Source organism: Struthio camelus, chromosome 4, assembly GCF_040807025.1.
Source record: "Struthio camelus isolate bStrCam1 chromosome 4, bStrCam1.hap1, whole genome shotgun sequence".
In the NCBI taxonomy this organism is placed as follows: Eukaryota; Metazoa; Chordata; class Aves; order Struthioniformes; family Struthionidae; genus Struthio; species Struthio camelus.
Genome location: NC_090945.1, coordinates 72,524,679 through 72,543,238, shown reverse-complemented (window position 1 = coordinate 72,543,238; position 18,560 = coordinate 72,524,679). Strand labels below are relative to the sequence as shown.

The following is an 18,560-nucleotide window of genomic DNA, read 5'->3' as shown; positions in this document are numbered from 1 at the left end:
CCAGTCTCAAACCTGAAGTGCTACCGATATAAAGCACATTTCTGCACAAAGACAGCTTGAATTATGATAATTAAGTGATGAATATGAAAGCAACCCACTGGATTCTGAAACTTCCCATACCATTACTGCTCGTTGTAATAAAAGCAGCCGGTTTTCTTTTCTAAGGACTCCAAAGGACTCTTGAAGAATGTTCCATGAACAAGGGAACATTAATGCACATTTGCTTTTGTGCCCTACCCAAAGCAGCCAAAGGATGGGCAACACGCTTGTGCTACACAAGCACCTTCTGCAGCTCTTATTGCAATAACAGAATCTTAGGTTATTTTTAGTTATTGCCAATGGTGAAGTAAGTGCAATGCTCCAGCTTATCCTATTTTCAGAGCCACCAATTTTGCAAAGGTTTGTTCTGAAAGAGAGAATACTTTTTCAATTTCTGAATGAAGATGGGAAAAGAAGGATTACTTCCATATCAGGTGTATTGTTAAAACAGTACTTCTCCTCCCACTCTTTTATTTATTTATTTCAAAGACATAACTAACCTCTTCCACCAAGGCTTCCTTCCTTTCTCTGAAACAGTTTCTCCTCTCTATTTTACTCCCAGACCAGGAAAATTATTTCCCTCCTTTGCCCTGCAGGCCCAAAGAAGACAGCAAGCATTGTAAGTCTAAGGGCAGGAAGAAACAGTGCTATGATATTTTCAATATGCACTGCTCCTTCCGCAGGTCTGGTTCCCAAAGCACCATCCCCTGTTAAAGCTCAACCATGCAGAGGTAGCGTCAGCACTCTAAAAAGAGAAGGAAACTTAAAATTGGTATGTCTCACTAGTGGGAACTGCAAGTCTAGTTTACAGGGCAGTGAACAAACTGTAGGCACACGTCTGATTCACGCACCTAGCTATAAAGAAGTTTTATCAAAACAGGATGGAAGGATGGTACATCTAAACGCTTCTAAGCAAGAAATATAAATAAATCTCTAATTCATTATGTCTCTATCTCTAAATCATTATCTATAGATAATGCATGAAAATGTTTTATGCCAAGTTCCTAAAGTTCTTACAGTCCCACAGTATTTTGTGTACTTATTTCCATTGGGAAGGTTGTCTGGAGGTCCATGCCAACATTGCTGTAACCCCCAGCTAATTAGTTAGGAATTTTTTTTCCATAAGTCCCACCAGGTGGAGTGAACCTCTGGACAAGTGGCAAGAGAGTCATTCACTGGTTCAGCAACTGAACATTTAAATATCTTATACAAATAAGAACAGTATTATCAGCAATAAAGAGTGAAAGTGCCTCATCCCAGAATACGTGACAGCCTCCCGTACAGGTGGGCCCCTAGGAAAATAAGGATGACTTATTTTCCGTGATGGACACATTCTAGGTCAGTTTTTTGTTTGTTTGTTTGTTTATTTTACTATTTGGCTAGTAGTTAAAAGTCTTAGCTTTATGAAACTACTATATCTTCAACTCCCTCCTGCAACATGTACACAGACATATAGATATTTTTCAGTTCACCTGGCAGAATCAAAAATCTCTTCTTTGCATAGCCCGTTGCAAAGGCACAATGGGTGAACTCAAAATTCAAGTAAACAGTTAAAAAAATAAGCAGAATCTACACTTTTCCTGTTTAAGTTAGATTTTAGTACGGTTTTCCTGAAACAGGCACAGATTCTGCAAGCATAGTTCAGCATAGTAATATTCAGACTCCATGAAGCCGCAGCCATACAGATTTAACGGAGGAATTGAAGATTTTAGCTTTTTTTCCCCTCTTCCTTAAACAATATCACTCTGAGACAATGTTAAAGAACGAAGACATTTCTCATATAGCTAAAGAGCACCTATCACTAACTAAATTTTCGAGGATGTGCATCTTATTTACCCACTCAGGAAAGTAATTCCAAATAATACATTTGCTCACGGCACCTATCCCAAACAGCACACATGCTTTGTAGAGATATTAAAAATGTTTTCTTGGCATTTTTATTTGATTTGTTTTCTGCATTGATTTTTTTTTTTTTTTGCTTATTGTTTCCTCGGGAAACAGAATCAATCCCACCAGTTCTCTCCACTTACTCTTTTATTAGATGACACTTCTTACCTTGAAATGTATCATATATTTGAGGTCCACCATACGGTCAAGAAAAACATTTCCCTGAAGCTTTTGCTTTTTCCCTTGGGATGAAAACTCTGAAATTATTTGCTAACTTGTTTCCATAATCAAAAATAACATTGGAAAATAGTATGTTTCTCTGCAACCAAATACCTTTATTTCTGTATAACTAACCAAATAAGCAGAGTAAAACAAATGTCTGGAACAGCACAGTTTCCTAATCTACAGAACAATAAGCTATTTTTGAAGGGTTTTTTTCTTGTTCAAATCAAAGATTGCTGCTGAGCTCCTGCCCATGAGTATCTTGAACATAAGGGTCCCATTTAATTTTTAGCAAATACATGAAAACTTTGTGCTGTTTACCTTTTGATATAAATGAGGAAATATCAAATTACATGCATGCCTGAGCATGCCTGCTGTTAGCATTACTGTTTCAGAGCTTAACAATATGCCTGAAAAACATCTGCAAGCTGAAAACCTGAGTTCAGAAAATGAAAAAAAGAAAAAGCTTGGTTTATAGTAACAGCTGATCCTAGCTGTAAGGAGCAGATGGAACTAACACAAATGCCATTCTGAAAGTGAGAGACAGCACAGTATCGAAGCTATCAAGTATGTATCAGATATAGCTCTACAAGTATCTCTAACGAGAAAATACTGCATTTTTAAAGGCAATTTTATTCATCTATTATCTATATTTTACAGCAGTATGAGTCAACTTCCCCACATTATTAATTATTTTCAGATGGGATAACGCTCCAAAGTAGCAATAATTCAATGAATGTAAACTGAATTCATCCTAGATGAAGATCTGTATCTACAGAATCATTACAAACTGTGTGGGGTTTACTCTGAAAGATGCTGAAAAGCTCCAGATAACTTGGAATGAGATCAGATACTAAGCTCTAGCAATACCATGAAAATAGTACCTGTTTAAACAAGACAAACAACTGACACTCAAACTTCTACAAAAGGCTAAAAATACTCTAAAAATATGCACTTTAATAATAACAAATATTGGCTATTTTGGGGGAAAAAAACCTCTTAACTTTCCAAATTTTCTGGTCAGTATCTCAAAGCTTCCGTCTTGTCTCAGTAAACTACCAGATTGCTATAAGAGAACACCACATCTTTTAAGTGTGAAATTTTCCTGCTGGAAGAGAGTCATAAAATATCACTGAGAAACAAGCCACACGAAACAGCCATTCGGTCTGTAAAAATCTGGAGGTGATATGATAAAAGTCTACAAGATCATGAAGAACTTGGAAAGGAAGGAAGAGATTCAATTGTTTTGTTTCTTCCAATGTAAGACCTAAAGGGCATCACACAGAGCGAAACAAATGATGTGGTTATTCATATGACAGGTAGTGGACATGGGGATTTTTTACCCAAAGGATGCTGTGGTTGCTAACATTTTACGGTTTCAGAAGTTGAAAGACAAATCCATGGAAGACTACTAAAATCATAGAAACTCTGTCTCAGGAAGACCTAAGCTGGAAAAATTGGGGACTGGAACAACATTCAGGAAAAGTATCTCAGACGCTTACGCTGTTCATACTTTTCTTTAGACCTTCCCCAACAGCTACTGTTGAGGAAAGGATCCTGGGGAGGATGGACCTTTGATGTGAGCCAGCATAGCTGTTCTTATGTTATGTTCACAAAGACTTCTGCTTATTTCACTTCAAAGTCTTGCAACACATTGCAATTAGCTCCAGAAAAGGGAGCTAATTTAGCTCTAGCCCAGCTTAGCACTAGTGCCTAAAGTGGATGAAGCCTGCAGGCCGCAGGAGTGAATTGTACATGAACTCAAAAGACATTGCTGAGGATGCGCCTGCAAAACCAGCTAGAACCAGCCCTCAAAGATCCAGAACAAAACGAACAGAGGTAACGATTAACCTTCGGATAAGATAAGGCACCATGAAGCAGGAACATAGCAACCATCCTGGGATGTAGACGCGAACCAATCAAAAGGAAAGAAACCACTGACTCAGTAAAGAAGACTGGAAGAGACTGTCACTGGCAGGCGGGGAAACAAGACCATAAGGAGTACAATTATCTTATAGAAGGTAATCGAGAAGAATTTCTTTGCTTGGGGTCCCTCCCCGGAGGCACCCAGCTCGAGCTGTTACTTTGTTGGACCATCATTTAAATAAATAATTAACTTCACTGGATGTGAGACTCTGCTCCTTGGAAACCTAGGATTGAACTGTTTCCATAACAAACAGGTGGCTCACTCAAGGATAGATGCCCACTTTGGTACCAGAGATGGCTATATTTGTCTGACAAATTTCTTAATTTTAAAACAGGATTTTCCCTAAATTTATTTAATTTCTCAGTTGGGTCTCAGTTGGATCTGACAACCTGGAAGAAAAACTAATTCAGGAACACCAAAGTTCTTTTTTACTTAATTACTCTTCTTAAAACTCTACTGTTAATAAGAAAGGCAGCATAATGTTGATTTTCAGCAGTGACTTTCCTGTTTAAAAAAAGATACTTCTGTGTTCCATGATACTCCAATGGCATTGCACGTTTTCCTGAGAAAAGACTTCATTTTAAGCCATTGGATAGTTATTAGTGAAAATTACTTGCCCTACCTAAAAAGATCTATAAAAATAGATTTCCCATTGGGCTACAGAATTCTGAAATAGAAGAACATAAGCACAAACTACTAAATCTTGATCTCTGTGTAGTAACTGAAGACTGCGAATCCTTATTCACCTGTCGTCTTTGCTCCACTAGAATTTGTTCCACCAAAGCCAACAATAATAGGTTTATTCCATAAATAAGAGAAGCATGACTGGTCCTTAATTAAATTTTACCAAGTTTGAGGGTGAAATCCCAGAAAGAATTCCAAAGAACTCATTAGGCATACTGTCAAAATGTTTCAAACTACTTTTTGTCCCTGATGCTCAAGTTTTTGAAACCTAACTGTACTACATCTTATCTAGGACATTACACTAGGACATGATAAGGCTCATTCCTCTGTCTTCACAGATCCATTCATTAGATGTAACTCATGGGTGAAGAACAACTCCTCTCTGTAAGCCCACCTTTACTCATCTAATAAGGTCTTTCATAGAGAGAAAATTTAACCCAGGCAATTCACTGATTTCTTTGTTCTCCTGCAAAGTAATTCCATGTCTTGCCCTTTTATGCAAAAGGGATGAAAGAAATCTGGTATGCAACTTTATATGAGTTAACTAATAACCCAAAAATTTTACACTGCCTTTCTCATTGGGGCAGAGATAGAAATATGCAGCAGGTCATTGATGAGTACTCTGTGCAGGGAGAGGGTAAGCTGACGATGATGATGATACTAGCAAAACAGCTGCTTGAGGCACTTGCAACTGCAAATTTCGGGGATACAGTGGAGAGCAAATTTTCTTGGAATCTCTGAATAATATTTTCATCCATTTATTGATTTTACTCACAGTATTGCTGTTTTAACTATATTATCCTATTTAAGCTTTTGCCTAGCATGAGAGAAACACTGAAATTTTTTTCTATTATGGAATCATTCTGAATATCTTATTGTTTTATATCTTCAATTTTTTTCGGTGTATTGTGTTTTATTTTTTTAAGGAAATATAGGCAAAAACAAAACCTAAATTACTTTAGTTAGTTATTCACCTAAATATTAGTTCACATAATAGCAATACAAAGTCATATTTCATACTAACAAGCCTAAGAAATTCTGAGATTACCCCAAAAAACTTCTATCTTTACTGGAGTTATCATATGGGCTAAGTCCTTTGTTAGCCACTACTGCTAAGTGGCACAATTGCTCCAGAAATCCCGGCAGCTTGGGCTAGTCTCCAGCTGACGGATCAGGGAAGCACCTTGGCCTTTGGCTTGGACGCTCCTGGTCTGTCAATACTGCCAACAACGACACATACACTGAAAAGTTAGGGCTGGACAAATCTACTTATGTGGATCAGCACCATAGCTTGATCTCAGCTTTAGAACTTGAATAGCATTGCCTGCATGGAAAGGTGTGCCTCTTCCTCACTCAGCCTTCTTTTTTTGTGCAGCGGCAGCCCAATTTTAGATTCTCGTATGACTAAACAGCATCACGAGACTCAAGAAAATGCAAAATACTCAGGAAACATGTTTTGGTATAAATAATATCCTTCTGTTCAGCTGGTCCGTGATTAGAAAGCTGAAAAGGAACTCCCCAGTTTTGTAAATCGACTGTAAAACCCTTTCAGATGACGTCTTACATAAAGTTACAAGCTGAAAAAATCCTTATCAGAAGTCTTCACTTCTAAAGAAAAGTAGCTTGCTTTTGCAAGGAGCATGAAGCTACCACTAGAATAAGCTACTGGTTGGTACAAAAGCAGCTGGCAGTATATTTGCATTATTTCTATACTCTATATTATCTCTAAGACCTGCGAATATTGATATTAGTCGATTTACAACTCTCACGCATCCTTCTACAAAGTTCAGGAAAGTCGCACGCATAAAAATTAGAATGATACATACTGTTCATTGGTATCTAAAATATTAAGGTTAGAGTTTAACTTGGGTCTACTTGCCTGGAAAGAATAATGAGGGCAATAAACATTTCTACTATATCTGTGCAAGGGCCAGGCAGACCTTGGTTGGGCACACACAGATAAAAGACTACTTTCTCCCTGTAGGCCACTATGGAAAAAACGAGATGAGTTTGGAAAATGGTTTATTTCCTTTGTCCTAATTGGAGCAGATATTGCAGCATGGATGCACCATAAATTCATGTGAGCATGAGCTGGTGGCAGCAAATTACTGCTTTTCCTTCCTGCTTCTTCTTACCCTTAGTCACCCCTCCTCCCAACACCACCACATAGGGAAAAGCAGGGAGAAATTTTGGTGTAAAAAGGGTATCTGAGGCTTGGTGCCTCCTCTAGTTTATGCACCATTGCTTGCTCTGGACTGTGCCTAGAGTCAGTCTAAATTACTTAGTCAGTCTAAATTACTAAACCCTAAATTACCTAGGTTGAAATTTGCAACCTTACTTCTGTTTCATAAAATAGATGCAAAGATTGGATCTTAGGAAAATTCAGGTTGGGAGGGCCCTCTGGAGGTCTCTTGCCCAATCACCTGCCCAAAGGAGGGCTGGGTGTGAGGTCAGGCTGCGCTGCTCAGTGCTTGATCCACTTCCATCTTGAAAACCTCCAAGGTTGGAGACTGCACAGCCTCCGTTTGGCAGCCTGTTTGACTGTCTATAAGCAAAAGATATATCCACATAGTCACTCTGAACTTCTCTTATTTGAGCTTATGCCTTTTGTCTCTCATCCTCTCACCACGCAACACCAAGAAGAGCTCTGTTTCAGAGTCTCAGTCGGAGAAGTTTCAGATTCAGAAGATCAGTCTCCGAGAAGTTTCACTGACTCCATTAAAGCCAGCTGAAAAAATGCCATTGATTTACTGCAGAATCAGAATATGATTATTTGCAACTTCTTCACAGCCACAGATGAACACAAGCAGCGCCAGTTCCCAAGTTTTCATGAAAAGCAAATCAGTGCTGAGTGCTACTGAGATGTTCCTACTATTGCCATATATTGAGAATATCTGAATATACATAGGGAAGGTGGAGAGGCCAGCTAGGTAGCTAATATACTATAAAGTTGTTCAGCTTTACAAGCAATGTCCACAGTGGAAAACACACAAGATGATATAATCCTAAAAATTTTCTGTAGAAAACAACTAAGTAATGTTGAACAAAAGATGTGTCAGTCTTGCATATATCTGTGGACACATTGCTACAAAAAAATTGTAAAACACAAAAGAAAATCCTGAACGGCATTGGTAAAGGGAATGAAGCTAAGCAAAGGAAAACAGAATCCATTCTGAGGAACAGTGAAGCTGAGGGGGAAATGTACAACATTTATTTTAAAATGCTGGTTATATATTGTAGGAAATATCGAGCTGCAAGTTCTAAAAATTGGTGGAACATATTGGAAATAGGGAACAAATTACTCTGCAAATTCATTTCAACGGTATTTTCTGAAAGAAACAGGCAGGTGCTGCAAGTTCCTGTACTTAACTGAAATTGTTTAAACTACTTATAACACTGAAAGGGGAGCTTTCAAGTGGAATAGAACTGCTCTTGCTTTCTGAATACCTCTTTTCAAAAAATCTCTCAGTTTAAGAAACATACACCAGCAATATTAAAGATTTAGCTAGAACTGAGATTTATCCTTAAACAGGACAAGGGAACTGCAAGATGGTCTGCCTCATTGGCCTTACTAGGAGAGCTGGAGGTGAGGAAGAAGAACAGCCTTCATAAGTCATTTATGGTCCAAAATTAGGTGCATTAATAACCGAGAAAGAGAGGTTACAAGTTCCTAGTCAAGTCTATTTGACACCTTCCATCTTCCAGTGGGTTACCACATGCAAAGGAATAAGCATAGGGATTTGTGACAAACTATTTCCCAAGCAGTAAGGGAAAAATATTCTGATCTTTTCCAGGTCTCCTTTAAAGTAGCACGATTTTCAATCACCTTTTCCAAAAGAGGATTCACAGCATTACAGTATGTTTAGAGTTGCACAAAATATCGGCAACTTTTTCTTTCTTTCTACTAATAAACCACAATCAATTAATTAGATCATTTCAGTGGTGAAGACGTATAAACAGATGATTAATGTTCAGTGTTAAACTCATTATAAAGAAAAGAGACAGTAAACGGTGCATGAGAAAAACTGAGAACTCAGGGGAACAGAAATCTGGTTTTCAGGTTTATAGCAGAACATACGTGAAAAACTGCCTATAAAAGCAGTTTTATAGATTTTTTCCCTATTTGTAGAATGGTTTGTAAGGGAATCTTTGAAAATTTAGGCACTGTTTTGACATTTTATTCTCTACATTCTGAATTCCAATTAAATTTGAATCTATTTTTATCTATCTGCAAATAATTTCTGTTAACATTTCATCACTTGATAACGGCATGGACCAAGTCTGATCACTGAAGTATCTGAATGCTAAGGCAACACTGTTTAGGGTAATGCTACACTCGGGTAACTATTACGCATATTATGCAGTATTTATTAAAATGCATTTTCCAAAGGCATGATGCAATCAGAATCATAAGATAATTTAGGCGGAAAGGGACCTCTGGAGCCCAGCTGATCCAACCCCTGCTCAAAACAGGGTCAGCTTCAAAGCTGGATGAGGTTACTCATGAACTTGTCCACCTGAGTTTTGAAACCCTCCAAGGATGGAGATTTCACAGCCTCTCTGAGCAACTTCTTACAGTTCTTAACCACCCTCAGCGTGAAATTATTTCTCTTCTATGCATTCAGAATTGCCCTTGCTGAAACTTGTGACTGTTGCTCTTGTCCTTTCATCGCATGCTTCTGACAAAGACCTGCCTTTAGTGCATTTTTATTCCTTAAACGTGTTCTTTATTAAAGAAAATGAAATACAAAAATTGCAACCTGGGAATAATGGTTTGCATCTCAGCCACGGTGGCCAGCAAACGCTAATACATCCCTGACAGCTAAGTGGCAACATGTGCGTATGCAGGTTTTTAAAGAGAAGTTTGATATCACTTCATGGATAACCTTTATTGTCTTACAGCCCATGTGCCTTTGGACACGGCTAAAGTAACATTCCCCATATGCAAGGTGTTAACATATTGCCAGTGCAAAAATATATGCTTTGATGTACAGAGAAACATGAAAAATTATAGACATACCTGGTCCAATGCAGAATGATGCAATAATTGCAAGAATGCAAAATATACTGAGGTAAGGAAGCCAGTGCACGTTATTCTAGGTAAAAAAAAGATACTCACGTTAAGTGTGTCATTTGTATCACCAATAGTAAAAAAAATCACAGAGAATTGATAGCGTTTTCCACACTTTTTTCTCTATTTCAGAGTTAGTTTAGGGTTACTTCAGAAAATCAGAGTATTTTTGTGGAATTTTATTGGGTGTTTTGCATTAAAGGTCCTGTGCTCTGTGGAAACCTTGTAATGAAATACCAGACAATCTCTTACACCACAGAAAGCCACAACACTAAAAGTTTATGACATCGTGTACTAAAGTTCAAGCCAATTTGGAAAGGTTTTTTGTTTCTACTGCACCAATTCCCTGCCTCCATTCTCCTCAGATATTTCTGCTATGTTTAAAAATAGCAGCTATGATGGCCTTTAGGGCTTCAAAGGAAACCAGTTGAAGGACAGGCTGCAGGTCAGATAAGCCTTTCAGCAGCGCCTTTCAGCAGGTATCTAAACCTTAACATGGCATATGAAAGCCACAGTCCAGCAATTTTTAGCCATAAGCTGATTTTGCATACAAGGAGAGCTACATGTGCAAACAGCAGGTACAGGGGAAAGGAGAATAGTTCTTTAAGTTCTTGTAAATAGTTCTTTAACAGAATTGTAAATGGAGCGACCTCTTTTCCTCATGAGGCATACTATTTTTCCACTTCACAGTAGATTTTGCTTGCATCAGACTTCTAAATGATGGGAACTTTAACTTCATATACTGTGAGCAATTTCCACTGAGTTTCCAGGACGCTATTTCTTAATCGTATATGTAAATATTCAGTAATAATAGATTAGTAAAACCACTTTCCTTTCTCTCTCTCATCATTTCTTTTTTTATCAGCAAAGTGGGAATACCACTCTTATTAGAATTTGGCTAGTTTGGCAAGTCTATTAAGATATATATCACTGCAGTATCACAAAATAGCACCTTGAGCTGCACTCTATGGTATACTTGCCAAAATAGGTAACTATCTTTTAGTTCAAATAGTGGCACACTTTCTCATGCTTTTTCACAATCTCGGTTGTTCATTTAGTTATGTAAAAAACATAGGCATTAACATTAACCAGGAGACTTGAAGATGAATGAAAATTACATATTCTGGAATTGCACCTACACTCAGATCCAAGGTCTCTCTCTAAAAGACAGAGACGAGGTGCAAGTGCAGAGTACATACAAATTCCCCAGATATCAACCCTATTTGTACCCAGGGACCTTTGCTCAAAGCAGTACAATATCTAATCTCTAATACTAAATAGATTGACACACTTCAGAAAAGAAGTAAAACTGAAGGGCATTGAAACTTCAGCTATTTACAATAGCTGAAGGTCCTTATGCATCAAACTTTTATTTTAAAAGGTTTGGAAGAGAATTTGTTTACTCAGCATACAAAACTTGCAATAACATCTGTTTTCTAGAGAGTTGTCTTACTGTTGTCACGACAAGTATGTGAAGTAAAGCTTTATTGTGCTATACATACAGGTAAGTAAATAAAACTTTGCAATGCTGTTGCATACACTTGCTAATCAAACTAACTTTCTTCAACCAACAAGCAAGATTTGAAAGTCAGATATAACGGCAAGACACGTTATAGCTATGTTAGCCAAGACACGGAAATCAACAGCAGCAGAATAAAATTTGCTGAAAGACCACCCAAAAACAGGCTGATCCAGACTGTCAGTTTTACTTCTCAAAAGCCGTCAGGGACAGAAGAAAACTGCACATGATTATACAAATGAGAGCTAAACAAGATTAGGTTGACTTAGACTCAGTATTTGGATTAGTTTAATCTTCCTCTGACCGTCTAAACTAGTCACTTGGGAAACTGATTGCTAATAACATCTGAAAACTTAAGCAGAGATGTTCTGCAGGGGACAAGTTTTTCAGTATTTCCAGCAAAAATATCAAAAAAAATTCTGAAAGAAATAGTAAAAGTGGAAAGTTTTCCCTACTGGAAAAAAACCATCCAAGCCTAAGAATAGGATTACATATAAAGAAGGAAAGACGACTGCTTAACAAGCAAAGGTAAAAAAAGTAGAATATAACATTTCTGAACTACAGATAAAATTATCTTCATAATAGTTTCGTCCCCAAATGCAGGAATCTTTCAGTTAATGAGAGCTGAATGCAACAAAGCCCCCATGGCTCTGAAATGCAAGAGCCCCTATGGCTAACCAGCACATTTTGAACCAACAGATTTATACTAAACAAAACACGGACCTTTGAATTCTTAAAGCAAACTGTAGGAATGCGGAGGCAGAGGCAGGAGGGTATCTAGTTCTTAGTGATTAAAATAGACAAAAGAGAGAGCAAATGTGTGTAGTGACTGTACGGTTACCTGTAGAGTCAGAGACACTGTCAGTACTGCAAAGAAGACGACCATCAACCCAAAACCTCCGATAAGAAGAGGCCTACGCCCAAGTCGTTCGATAACTAAGCCCTGAAAACCAAAAGTGGCATTTAAATTTCTCAGTAAAACATTGAAGAACTCAAACAATGTCATATGTTCTTCTTGCAAAGACCAAAAATAAAACCAACTGAATTAATTGTATTATTTCAGTTATGATGTGTTCATGATTGCTATCAGTTTACAGAGTTTTACCTCTTTGTAAAACCAGGTTAGCATTGCATTCTTATTTAAAACCACTACAAAAACTTAAAACCATGAAAAACATTAATTGATAATAGTTTAATGCCTATATTTCTTCCTACAGAACGAATATGACCACACGGATAAGTAAAAACGTGCAACTTTGTAACTTCAACTTTACTGCCACTAGTGCGGTGGATCTTAAAATTGCTGCTACGTTTAACTTATTGCATAGCAATCTAGTAATACATTCCACAAGGATATACTGTATCTGTGAAAAGTAATTAATATAAAGATGAGAACGAGGTGAAGTTTGATTTTTATTTATAGTTTATGGGAAAAAATACCAGGTTGATTGGAACTTCTTACACATTTGCACCAAATTCTTACAGTAATGTTGTCAAAATAAGCAATTTTGAAATCCAGAAATGTAATAGTTTGTCTCTTGCTTTTTCGTATCAGCTATTGTTTTATTTCAACCTCTCTCTAAATTTAAGCTTAAAAGGACAAAGAACGATATGTTTTTATTACGTATAGGTTAAGTAATTTTTTTTACTAGTATAAAATTTATTTTCTATTCCTTTTTTCTCTGAATACAGGTAACCACTTAGTTATGACCTAGAATAATTTAATTTGAATAGCCAGACAAAAGAAATCCATGTATCAGAAATCGTGACTCAGAAAACAGATTGTAACATATGATATGTGTGCATCCATGCATATTTCAAATTTATATTTAACATGTGAAGCTAAATCAATGGAGTTTAAAAAAAAAAACCAAAATCTGAATATGCTGGAGAAGAACACAAGGAAGAGCTTCTTGAAACTGACTTTTCTTTGCTAGTCTGACACACTAAAATAGACGGGCAATATACATTTAGACCAGAACATCGTGTAATGCATCATTCTCACAGGTAGGTACTGCACTTATTAATTGCTATTGGCGTTCTGATGAGAAGGATAAAAAAATTACACGAAGTCTAAAATGTACCATTTCAAATAACATCTTAAAACTAAAGTCACACAATGGTTTGCCATGTAGTTATTCTGCATGCTCCACTGATATGCACTGGTAATGGTTACTGAAGACCCTAATAAGAAGTAAAAATATGGTAAAGTAATGGAATAACAAGTAAATGGAATAACAAGGACTAAATGTTCAACTATAACGATAAAGAATCTTGTGATTGTTTTCTGAGATAATACATTAAATTATCTGCCAAATTGCGTAGGCTGATACTTGTTTGTGTGTGATCATAAACGTGCATTTATGGAAACCTATATCCAGAGCTGTAGTAATAAACAGCTGAAATTATTGAAAATGTGCAAAAAAAATATTGCACCCAAAATTTCCTCAATGCACATGTTCGCTGGTAATAGGGCAACTGATATGCAAACTGAGTGTAACATTTCACATTACTTTTGTTTGTCTGGTAGGAAACATTTGCGAATAAAGTTAAAAAAGCAAATGTCAATCTTTTCACGAGTCAGCTGCGGATACTGAGGCTAACATAATGAAAGCAGAGTGCATTAAAAGAGACCGGACATACGTCTGTGCAAAAAATGAATACACGAGCAAGTTCTATAGTCCAAACTGGAAGTCACCAAATATTATTTCTTACTTATTTCCTGTCCCCAAAGTATATTAAGAAAACTTCATTGCATTTTCTTGATATCTTAACTCTGTAAATAAGTTTGATCTATATGTTAACATTAAATGTTGCTATACTGCCTTTTTTTCCTCATGCATTTTGGATGCGGACCTGAATAAGAATGTATGTCTAGATTCAGACTTAATGTGACAAACCAACTCTGTCTTATTTCCATTTTAAATAGTAGGATTAGAATGGGTAATCACATTTATATCACTGTCATGTCTATTCATGACACAATGTCTGGCATATCACATCCAGGAAGAGGAGAGCGACAGAATATTGAGGGTTACAAATGGGTTTTTGATTTATATTTTCATGCATAAACCTTGTATGCACTGTAGGTACTGTAAAGTTGCAAAACAAACAAATAGGTACTTTATTTAAGCCACTGAATTTGAATTTAGAGGCCCAACACCAAGTCTGGCCATGTAGGCACAAGCCTTAAAAAATCTGTGGCTTTCCTGGCTCCTCTTTAGCAGTCTGCAAGGATCTCTGCTAGTGACATGACAGCATTAGGCATTGCACATCTTCTGTAGTTAGCAGTCTAGAGACTATTATCAGCAACGGGTGGAACTGATTTCTAGGTTCAGTCTGAACTATCTTGCAGCAAAGCATCCTTAAACAACTTCAAGTGGCAGTGAAATTTCCCATTCACAAGAGTGCCCTAACTCAACACCTTGCAGGCTAGCGAGCCCCACGGAGTGATTTGCTCTAACCTGCCACTTGCGCACAAGAAGCCCAAGACATAAACACCTTTTAAGATGCAGTCTGACACTTATTGCTGGGAGCTGCCAGTTTTGTACTATCCACAAGGACTACAACAGGCCTCCTAGAATGAGAGGAGGTTGCAGGAGGCATTTATTCAGCTAACCTGTATTCAGGTGCAATGCAACTGTTTGCTTTGGGTTTTGACCTTGCACGAAGGGGCTCTTTGCTGTAACGAACGGACTGTAGGCCAGTGAACGTGGAACTGGAACGAAACTACAGACATAAAGTTGTATTTCTTGTTCTTGCACAGACTGACCGTATGACAGCAGGCCAGTCACTCCCTTTACCTGTGTCTCAGTCTCAGAAAATAGAAATTAATGCTTTTCATTTCCACAAGAACTGCAGATGCAAAATACTTCAGAAGAGGAAAACAACATTATTTTATTCTCATTCTCTCCCTCCAATAAGTTGTAGATATTTTTGAAGCAAAGTTCATTCTGTTGACAATTTATTTGTTAGAAACACTAAGTTTTGCCTCGAATTGGGTTCATGTTTATAAAGACAGACTAGATCTTGATCTTATCTATGATGGATTTCCATGACTAGCACTTGATTTTGTAATGATGGTACTTTTAACGCCTTTAGGAGGGTGTTTGTGAAGAAGTTGAACAAAAACACGTTTAACAAAAAAGATTATTTTTTTCACACTCAAATGCAGGAGGTATGTCTTTACAACGTCCAGTTTTGTGAGTGTATCCTGCAGAAATATCCATACTAGACCAGAGCAGCCTATAACCCGCTATCCCTTGGGTCTAACAAGCGGTCTTGTGAGGTAGATCTCCATAAGATGACTTTTTTCTGGGAAGCATTACATCATTACTTCAACACATACAATCTTTGTCTATCCCAAAGCCTAACTGTAATACAACAGTTCAGAAGGAATAATGTCTTAGTCTGATAACGATCACACCGACTACTTGTGAATAACGGTACTATGCACTAGCACAGTCAAAGTTCAGTCCCTATAATGGGGCCAGATTTATCATGCAGTGAAAATGCACCCGCATGCACTCCGGGCGCTGACAAATATCATGGTCTGAGAAGTTTCTTTGTCAGTTTTCTGCTGCTTTCTATTACTGATTCTTTCAGATTTTATATCTTCCAGTAGAGTGACATAAATCTGAGTATTTTTCCAGTCACAAATTTGCTCCATAAAAATAACAAACATTTACATTTGCAGCTGCGAAATGAGAATGAATTTGCAAGTAGAGAGTAATTAGTGACTCCCTGCATTCAAAAGAATTCAATATTTTAGATTTTAAATGAATCACTGAGTATTTTTTTTGGCTTTCACTTATTAGACATACTTAGTGCTTTCTTCGGACTAGATAAAGGGTGTGTAAATCATCTGAGAATTCATGCTGTTGAAGTTTTATATAGGCAAAACAAATTAGCATGGTAGGCAATTTTGGAAGCCAACTGTTTGCTCATGTAGGCAACTATTTATGATTTCCTAAAAGTATAGGCTGTGAACTGTATAAATATTGCTCTTGAATAAAATTAACAGTTTTCAATGCCATATATTAAGGGAGGGAAAAGACTTTTAAAACCCTAGTAATTTTCCTAAATGCTTCACAAAAATAAAATAAATATGAAGCATTTTTGATGTCATCATTATATCTTGGGGGGGGGGGGTAACATATTGATCAAAAAAATATTTTTTCAGCTCATAATTTGCTGTTAAAAAAGAAGCTTTGATAGTCATGATTAATGAAAATCCCAGAAATCTTGTGAGATAAAGGCAAGGTCTGATGGTCCTAGACCTGGGCAAACAGAGCATCTATCTCTAACAGAGAGAAGGAAGATGTAGCCTAACTTTTATCTCCCCCAACAAAATATTAGGACAAATTATTAAAAAAAAAAAAACAAATAGCCTGACAGCAACTAAAGGATGATAAGGTGATAAGAAACAGTCAAAACAGATTTGTTCAGGGCAGATCATGTCAAAGCAGTCTGACTTCCTTCACTGACAGGGTGGAAGCTGCATAGATGGAAAGAAAATGAAAAACATGATAGATTTTGACTTCAGTAAGCCTTTTGACACAGTTCTGCATGACATTTTGTATTTGTGCATATGATTTTTTTCCTTCCAAAAGTGAAGTACTTGGTGCCTTCATTGTTGAATTTTCTTACTGATTTCAGACCAAACATCCTGTTTGTTAAAATCTTCCCTAGTTCTCACAAAAACTTTTGAATTTCTCGCTTTGGTGAGTTTGGATGAAAGGAAATTAGAAAAGACTCATTATTCCCTCAACCATATTGTTAATGAATATTTTGAGCATTAATAGACCCAGTGCAACCTGCCACATAATCCCACTGGGTGTTTCTTCATATAACAGGTAAGTGTTGATAGCTACTTTCTGAGAATAGTTTTTCAGTTAGCTGAGCATCCATATTGTTATAATTTCATTTAACTGACATTTCACTGTATCTCATATTCTCTGTTCCCAAAATGAGGAACTTTTTCATGCAATATGCATGAAACTGTGAAATTCACTACTTTAGGATGTTGCAGCTTCTAAAAACATATACGAGTTTAAAAGCAACTAGAAATTCAAGGAAAAAAAAAAATCCATCAAGGCTATTAAAGAGCAACATATTACCTCCTAATTCTGGAAGCCCTCGAGTCATACTTTTCAGGGTCAGGGGAGCTCAGAGAAAGAAATGCAGAAAATGCCATGTTTGCCCTGTGTTGCATTCTCCTCTATGCCTTTCCCTATTACCCCTATATATAAGGTAGATGGATATTGATTCAGACCTAGTGTGAACAATGTTACAGGGGTTATATTGAAAGTCTTCCTAAAAATCAGATTATAGTAAAACTTCCAGGAAGCCTTGAGGTTCAGGTATTTGTCACCCCAACTTTTCACTTGCCACAGACTGTCTGTCATAGGAACATATTTCTTCCTGCACTGACCGTAGCGGAGACGCACAGTTTCAGTGGAGATACACTACCCTTTGGATACCATTGAGGAAACATATTAGAGATGAGGACACTTACTGAAGTGTCTGGAGTACTCTTGTTTTAAGATGTGCCATGCTCTGAGGAAAGAATCCCTTCTTGTATGTTAAGGCCTATTAACATTAAAAAGAAACACAGAAAAAAGAAGTCTAAGACCCCTTTCTCATGCCATCCCAAGCTAGGATAACATCATCCCACATAATTCCTGCTTAAGAAAGCTATCTTCCTTTACTTTTGTGTGGTACTGCAAAGACTGGAGGACTTCTTATATTTTTCCTCATTCTTTTACTACTTAATTATATCTTAACTGATGTCAAGCTTCATGTGGCTTGTCTCTGTCACAGGCTTTGGAAGAAACATTGGTAAAACCTTATATATGCCATCACAGGAAATTCTTCAGATATAATCTTCTCAATATAGTCATAGCTAGTCTCTTTCTGTGAACATTATTTAAAGACCAAGTGTGACACCACAGATGGCAAAATTGGAAGTGGAATGCCTCATTTGAATAATACTCCCTTTTATTCTCTTTCATCCACAGTGGTATCATTGGAGGGAAAATCTTCTCATCTGCTTACTCCTGTCTCCTTATCCATTCAATCTGTTATCTTGTCAAAGATAGCCATTGCCCAACTGGTCTTTTTTATCCATTAAGACAAGAAAAAAATTAAATTACTCTGAAAATTATAAAAAAGCCACAAAAATAATCTCAAAGTTAATTAAGTTTGTGGAA

General features: G+C 37.0%; 1 protein-coding gene across 13 annotated transcripts in view; it reads right to left on the bottom strand.

The window, feature by feature from the left end:
* Positions 1-18,560, bottom strand: part of SLC2A9 (solute carrier family 2 member 9) — a 146,651-nt gene that overhangs the window by 36,667 nt on the left and 91,424 nt on the right. For all 13 annotated transcript variants that reach the window (XM_068943379.1, XM_068943380.1, XM_009686255.2 and 10 more), the window contains 2 exons: positions 12,191-12,292; positions 9,780-9,855 (listed from right to left, as the gene is read on the bottom strand). In XM_068943379.1, coding sequence (XP_068799480.1) covers positions 9,780-9,855; positions 12,191-12,292 — 178 coding nt within the window. The remainder of the gene's footprint in view (positions 1-9,779; positions 9,856-12,190; positions 12,293-18,560) is intronic.